The following is an 8,569-nucleotide window of genomic DNA, read 5'->3' on the forward strand; positions in this document are numbered from 1 at the left end:
TCTAAGATTACCGTTTATCTCCCCATACCAAAGTCATGAGAATCAAGGTTATAGCTGGTTTTACATCTTTTTTCCCCTCTACTTTCAAATATTGTTGTTAAACAATGCTAACTTTTACTGATTTTTGGCACATCGGTGGACCTTTTTAATCCCGGACCTTCATATATTACTATCTGTTCTTCGATAAATTCTGGGAAATTATAACTGGAAAAATGTTATTGCTGACAAAATGTCCCTTTGATCGATACCAAATTTAGTTTCTGAATTTAAAAAACATAAGTAAAAAATAATATAGCCTTGAAAATGTTTTATAATACCAATGAGTATATAATTATACAAATGAGATCCTTCAGAGCACCGTGGTTAATAAAAAAAAAAGATTTGTAAAAAAAGAGTGCTACACAACGCCAAAAGTGCATTTTCATATTAACATTTTAAAAAAGTTGTATATTTCGAGTTTCTAGCAACACTTGCGATCCGTTTAACGTTTTTGTGTATAAATAAAACTACTTACTACAATTTAATCATATTAAATAATATTCACGTAAACATCCTATTAAACGTAATTGAACATCATCTGTCAAAAACGTTTGACATTTGACGTATGAGCCCCCGTCCATTGTTTTATTCAAATTAACGCTTCTACAAAATGTTCAAATTAAAAATGTAAAGATTTACGCAATTTTGAAACAATTCTCACCTTTTCCGACAACCGACTGATTAGCACGTGTTTTTCAAGACAAAGACTGGCCAATCGGTTTAGCCGTTTTCGAGTTTTAGCGGATCATTTGATCGAGAGCTCCATTTTTATATCTAAGAGATATATATAATATTATATAATATATATATATATATATATACATATAACTATATAACAAATTTTATTTATTGTTATCCAGAACGGAGACCGCCGTCCCTCTACGCGAGCCTCTTGGAAACCCTCGACGTCCTCCACGAATCCTTCGGAATCGGCGGAGGCTCTTCTTCCTGCACCTCAGAACCGAATTCTAGATGTGCCAGCCCTACACCAGTGCAAAGGGCTCGTCTGGACGAGTGCAGGGAACAGGAGGCCCTCGACAGGGAGCAATTGGAACAGATGAGAGAGTTGCTGAGATTGCATGCTTTGGAAACTGGAGATCTTATACACAGGGTAAGAATAGAAATCGAGAAGTGATAAGGGATTGTTAAGTTTATGTATTTTTTTGTTTTTAGTTCCATTTAGATAGACTGAAGGAGCAGGAAAGTATGCAGGACACTCCTTATGGCATTTTGACTGTTCGTTGCCGATTGCAAAATACACATCTTCGAGTCGAGATCATGAGTGCGAGGAATTTGAAGCCGACGGATAGCAATGGTAAGACCTAATTAAATTTTATTTATATTATATATATATATATATATATATATATTAGGGTGGTCCTTAATGTGGACGTTTTCGAATTTCCTTGCTCCCAAGAGCTCAAATGGTTCCAAATTGATAAAAATCAATTCTTTGAAAGTTTTAGCTCTTATATTGTCTTTTAGATAAAGCGCAATTCAATCAAAGTTTTGTATGAAAATAGCATGGAAAAATGAATTAAAAGTGAAAATTCCTGTCATTTTTTATTGTAAATTCGACGCTCTGCAAAATTTTTGAAAATTTTTCCATGCTATTTCCATACAAAACTTTGATTGAATTGCGCTCTATCTAACAGACAATATTAAGAGCTAAAACTTTCAGAGAATTGTTTTTTTGTCAATTTGGAACCATTTGAGCCCTTGGGAGCAAGAAATTCGAAAATGTCCATATTAAGCACCACCCTTAAATCTCTCTATTAAAAGATTAAATCTTACTCTATAATAGTATTCACTCTCATCAAGGGTTGTCTAACCTTAATACCTTTTTTAATTTTGGGGTCAATTTTTTTTATTTTAATTTTTTTAATGCGGAAGTGAGAAAATACATACAACAATTTTTTTATTTAAAAACACTATTTATTTTTCAAGGGTTGTCCACCCCTAACATTCTTAATAATAATAATAATAATAATAAAGACATATATTTCAATAGTTATGAATGTGTACATAACGCTTTCAAGTTCGTTCGGATTTCTACCCGCAGTATATCATCCCTCATATCTGTTCTATCAATACAATAATAAGTATTTCAAATATAAAAGGTGTGATACAATTGTTTGACAAAAAAGGAGGAAAGAAAAATTTTTCTCGAAAAAAATATCACTTCTTTTCTTCTTCTGAAAAATACACGAAACTCTGTTTAATTTGAAAAACTATTTATTTTTATCGAGGGTTGTCCACCCCTAACATTTTTCTTTTGTGACCAATTTTTTTTATTTTAATTTTCTTTAATTTGATATTGAAAAATACATGAAACACTTTTCACTTCGGAAAACTATTTATTTTTAGCACCTCTATTGTTTTAAATTTTAGTTTTCCACCCCTATTTTTTTTAAATTTTTATTTTATTAATTTGACCTATTTGACATAGTTTTAGTCAAGATTTATTTGAGTATATGAAAATGGTTGAATGTTACTTCGAAAAACAATTTATTATGATTAAGGGTTGTCCACCCTCAATATTTTTTTATATTTTGGGACCAATTTTCTATTTTAGCACGGGGTGATTTTTATCAAAGCTGGTCGGTCTACCTCTTCATTTTTTTTTTAAATTTTTTAATCATTTTTTTTCACTTTTAAATTTCATAATGCGGAATTAAAAAAGACATACAACTCCTTCCACTTAAAAAAAAAACCCCTCCTTCCACAATTCTTTATTTTGTATTAGCCAGTAAGTGATTTCCTGACCTTATGATAAAGCATGAATTTTACTTAAAAAAAAAAAAAATTATTTTTATCAAGGGTTGTCCAACTCGCTCATTTTCTTATTGTACAAATATTTCCCGATGCGCACAAACAGTGCGTAGTTGATAAATGGTTTGCATAAAGAGCAATTTTTGCAAAGAAATAGAGAGGTTGAATATTAAAATCTGAAGGTACCATACAAATCTATGGCAATCTGTAAAATTTTCCACTACTTCATTTTATTTTTTCAATCTCAGTCAATTTGCTGGGCATGCCACATAACAATATAATTCAAAAATGAATGATCGGATTTTGATTCGTAATTAAAAATTTACTGAATTATTGCAAAAGCGCGGTAATAATATAACAAAATCATGAAACTTTTAATGTGCCAATTCACTTTGAATTGAATCAGTTTTGGGATTACGTTGGCTCTTGAAAAGACTGTTAAGGAACATTTATATATGGCGTGCTTTATTATCTGTTATTTATATTATTTGTTAGCTGCTCTTTTCACTTATGCACCACATTTGCAATCACTTCGTTATTTTCGTACTAAACATTTTATACTAGAAGTATTTTTTATGGCTAGACAACGTTTGCCGGGCCAGCTAGTATATATATATATATAATATTAAATTTTTTTTATCTTTTTCAGGTTCGTGTGATCCATTCGTACGAGTCAGCTTATTACCCGAAGACAGATTTGTTGGTGTATCGAAACCAAAAACCCAAAGCCAAAGTAAAACTATGTTCCCTTTGTTTGATGAAACATTCATCATGTAAGTAACAAAATAATACGATGATAGTCGATACATTATTCATCAAGAGTTTTTTCTATTAATTTGTGTTTCTTGTTCATTTTCAGACAATTATCAGAGGAACATTTAGCCATAGAAGATGCCTTAATATCGTTCAATGTTAAAGATAAAGATTTCTTAGGTATGTCGAATCAATTATGGCCGAAGCCTTATGAACTGTCGGATGTACCAAGGGATTCTGATAGCGATGAACAGACTCATTTGACTTTGAGCAGACCCACTGCCTAGGTAAATGTTATAACAAAAACATAATTTTTTTTTAATTTGTTTTGCAATTCCTACGTTTCGGCTATAATCTTAGCCTTCGCTCAGTGGAAACTTAAATAAATTTAACTAGTGGTGTATGGCATCGTGCCTTAAGGCAAATTGCTGGAACTTCCCATACCAAAAATTATTTTCTTTTAAAAAGAATAAAATTTTTGAAAAAATTTTACTTTGAAGAATTAGATTTTTGAAAAATTATAAATTTTTGACTTTTTGAAAAAAAACATATGTTTTTTTATTTTGAAATATTTTGGAAATTCTGAACATTTTTTCAAGCAAACGTACTGCTTTAACTACATAGAGACGAAATATCGAAGCGCGTAAGCGACGCGCCGCTGTCTAACGGATAAGCATTGGTACGGAACCCATAGAATGTAAACAAATTTATACTTATTGTTAAAATCTTTATAAAATATCTGATAATTTGATGTGCATACCGCAAATGGCATTGTTTTTACTTTATTCACTAGATCACCGAAACCACTAGACCTGCCTTCTTGAAAATTTAATCAATTCTTCATCTTGTCAATACAAGTAAAATGGTTTAAGAATTATTAAAATCAGACGCTCCGTTATCTTAAAACTGAGTTACCGTTTTTGGCATTTTTGCCCCGTATCTCCGAAACGGCTAGACCTGCCTCCGGCAAAATTAATCAGCATGTCTCCTCATCAATCCTTATCGTCGACGATAATTTGTATCCGCTCACATACACATACACATACATACACACACACTCATACATCCATTTTTTCTAAGGTATGCCAAAATGTTCAGAAACCTCTGAAACGTAAAATTATATAAAAATTTTCATTTTCATTTTTTTGCGATTACTATAACTTACCCTACGGGAAGTTAGCAATTAAATGGGAACAAAAATTCAATAGTAAAAAGTACTTACAATTATTTAATCTTAGTGTTGAAAACAGAAATTTTATAATTTATGGTACCAGGATATGGTAATGCACTACACTACTTGTAATTAAATTACATTTCACAAAATACATACTAGATTTTTTTTTTTATTTTTACCAACACATGTGTGTAGAATACGCATGTGTGGAACGAATTACGAACCTTTGCGCACAATATTTTGTAAAAATTTGGAAATGCTATATAAATAAAAAAGATTTGAATCGGACAGCGCGTTGAAATCATTTCGCTTATTTATTGTTTTATTGTTATAAGTAGTCAAAAATATCCTTTACTAATTTTTCTTTTAAATAAATTCTCTTCGAAAATGATGAAGTACAAAAGTTAAAAAGTCTATATTGTGTTCTAATAATATTAATGTGGTCCGTAAACATTGTTTTTAAATTGTCTAGGATTTTTTTAATAAAAATTCCGGCTTGTTTCTCTCTATGTAAATTAATTTTGCAGTCGAGACAATTTATTTGTTGTCGAGATTTCGGAAGAGGTTTTTGGCTATTATTTTTACCATTTTGAAGAAATTTATTAAAAGAAGAAGAATCCTAAATGCATGTTTTAATGGCAAAAGTATTTGAAAGTGTATTTTTTGTTTATTAACAAGATTTGTGTAATATAACATCACATATCAACCATTGTTTTATCATTCATGTAAGTACATTCATCATCATTTTATCCTTCATCTTTTTATCATAATAATTATACAATAATAACTTATATTATAAATATAAATATATTTATAAACATTTTATAATAATTTTATTTATTTTTTTATTTTTCAGATAATGAAACATCCAAAGCTTTAGAGAATCGACAAGGTGACAAACAAGCAAGAGAATTTTTGAAAAAACTCAAATCAAAATTAGTCTGAAAAATATTCAATATGAACTGTGAGATTAATAATTAATATATAAATATAAATATAACTTGAAAAATTGAAATTACTTCAGAAACACAAATACTTGGTCAGTGATATAATATAAATATAAATATAAACAAGCAAGGAAGAATCTTATGATAACAGAATCTTTGACGATGCAGTTTTCATAAGATTCTTTCTTGCTTGTTTATATGTAAAATACGCTTGATCGCACGGCAAATAGATAAACATTTTTATTTCAAGAATTGCCCCAAGAATCTCAAAATAAAATATTGAATCTCAAGATTTATCACAAAAATACTAATGTAAAATGTGATTACAAAACAAAAGATATTTACTACTAAATCACGAATTTATTAAATTGAAAGAGACTCTCAAGAAATATTTTAAGATACTGAAATAATTATTTAAAAATATAATCAAGTGACTCTATATAATAAATATAGAAAATCTTAAAGTATTTTGCAATAAGCTGTGAAAATATAAAATAAAAAGAATTATGAATACAAGTATAAAATAATAAATATTTTAATATTTGTATATCTTGAGTTGAGAATTGTGAATACAAGATTAAGATCATACAATTATTAATGGATGCAAAATGTGAATGAGGTTTGAATGATGAAAGTATATTGTGAATAAATATATAGATGTTATTACGATTTTAAAAATTGTATAGAAACAGAATCTCGAGAGACGAGGACAATAATGTGTGAGAAATTATGTATGTGTGGAGATATTTATAATAAATTATATATATTTATATATATATATATATATATATACAGATGCAATATTATAAACTGATAAGTTCGTATAATTTAAAATTATTATTTTTAATATAGTTTACTTCCATCTTTGTTAATTTTTTAGTTTATTTCAAATTATCGTCTATTTATTGTTGAAACTTTTGTATTTATTTTATGATGTATGTTGCAATTGTATTTCAAAGTACTTATTTTTAATAAAATTTTAATTAAATATCATTTTTTAGTTAATGATAATAAAATAGATTTATATTATATATGTATATGAATTTAATTTATGTTAAATGAAATTATAAATATATATTTCCCATTGCCGTGGGCGCTAAGTAAATAGATAAATAAATAAATAAAATATTCTATATACAAAATTATTTATTGCTAGTTTTATTTATTATTTAACAAGGATAACAATGTTGTATAACAAAATAATAAATAATTTCTAAATTTGGTGTTTTTTGGCTTAAGTAATGATAGTTTAAAAAAAAGTATTGCAGTTATAAAAGAATTTTGTAAAGTTGCATCTACGAACTAGTTGGTATTGGTATTTAGCCTTGAGGCAAGTTACATGAACTTCCCGATATGTGTAAATAATCGACTTAATCAAAAAAATGTGTAAATAATATACTTCATCAATCCTACTTTAAAAAAAAACGATTATAATTTTAGCAAACTTTGACGAATTTTTAAAATTAAACTAATTATCGTAAGGCCGTAATATTACAGTAAGTTCTGTAAGACCATGATGTATATCGCCAAAAAAAGTTCCATGAAAATCGGCTTAAACTTTTTTTCAACAGTTAATTACAAGAAAACGGCTCAGTAGATTTTTACCTAAATTAATCAGTATCATTCCTAACTAATATCTTTCGAACAGTTTTTGATTTTTTAAAATCGGTTCGGTAGGATGAGCTTATGTGGACGAAAAGTTTAACACTTTTTTTTCAAATTAAAAAGAAACGGCTTGGCAGATCGTTGCACAAAACTGACAAATGATAGTCCTCACCGAAATACATCAAATGGCTTTTAAATTTCTAAAATCGGTTCAGGCGTTTTTGAGAAAACGTCGATCAAAAGTCTAATTTTGACAAATGCCAAAAGACCATACCAATTTTTGCAAACTTTGACGACTTTTTAAAGCTAAACCAGTTGTCGTAGGGCCGTAATATTTTTTTTTTTTTTAACTCTATTACAAGAAAACGGCCCGGCCGATCTCTACCAAAAACTAATCAGCACTATTCCCAACCAATATCTTTCGAACGGTTTTTGAATTTTCAAAATCGATTCAGAATTGCGGGCTAAAACGTAGACGAAAATTTTTTTACTTTTCTGCCATTTATAAAGAAACGGCTTGGCCGATCGTCGCACAAAACTGACAAACAATAGTTCTCGTCGAGATACATCGAATGGCTTTTAAATTTTTAAAAACGGTCCAGCCGTTTTCGAGAAAACGTCGATTTACGGCAAAAAATCTGTTCACATACACACACACGCACACACACACACATACACACACATACTTTATCCAAATTTAGTTCCATTCGATTCAGAATGGCTCGAAACGTCGAGAAAACATAAAATTAGCGAATCGGATTTTTTGATGAAAACATAAACTTCTCCTTCGGGAAGTTAAACATAAGTGCACTCTAGGTTAATTTCAACAGAACCAAATGACACGTTTACGTAACGTGTCTGTTACGTACAGTTTCATATAATTCAGCTCGGGTTTTATACTAGTAACGAACTATTAATTAAAAATTTAAAAAAGTTGGTAAAAAAATTCTTATTTAAATCATAAGAGTTTTGATTTAAATGATAAGAGTGTATATACGTACACCACACATATATATATATATATATATATATATATATATATACATATTTCTAAGAAGCCTTTCTGTCTTTCACAATAACCTATTTTTGAATATTTTCGTCGAAAATTTTATCAAAGAGATAATTTAGTATTTAACTCCTTACCTCTACTTACTTATCACTACTTATCTTATTTATTATCGCCGGATAATATTTGCAATTGAGATAAAACAAATAAAAATATTAAATGATATTTTCAAAAAATTCAATTAATGGAATAACAGTGATAAATAAAGTTTGT

General features: G+C 28.6%; 1 protein-coding gene across 1 annotated transcript; it reads left to right on the forward strand.

Moving 5' to 3' along the window:
- Positions 1–649: 649 nt before the first annotated feature.
- On the forward strand, positions 650–3,851 carry LOC113388512 (protein unc-13 homolog 4B-like). The gene is made up of 5 exons (XM_026625887.1): positions 650–666; positions 907–1,150; positions 1,213–1,354; positions 3,461–3,584; positions 3,671–3,851. Exons 1-5 carry the CDS (start codon positions 650–652, stop codon positions 3,849–3,851), a joined length of 708 nt encoding a protein of 235 aa, XP_026481672.1.
- The last annotated feature ends 4,718 nt before the right edge of the window (positions 3,852–8,569 follow it).

The sequence above is a fragment of the Ctenocephalides felis genome, unplaced genomic scaffold (assembly GCF_003426905.1).
Source record: "Ctenocephalides felis isolate EL2017-DRISC unplaced genomic scaffold, ASM342690v1 CF-g0.4_SCAFFOLD_03572, whole genome shotgun sequence".
Lineage (NCBI taxonomy): Eukaryota > Metazoa > Arthropoda > Insecta > Siphonaptera > Pulicidae > Ctenocephalides > Ctenocephalides felis.

Coding starts and splice junctions, on each gene's coding strand:
- LOC113388512 (XM_026625887.1), top strand. Junction 1,151..1,212: donor CTGGAGATCTTATACACAGG/GTAAGAATAGAA, acceptor TTTTGTTTTTAG/TTCCATTTAGATAGACTGAA. Junction 3,585..3,670: donor TTTGATGAAACATTCATCAT/GTAAGTAACAAA, acceptor GTTCATTTTCAG/ACAATTATCAGAGGAACATT.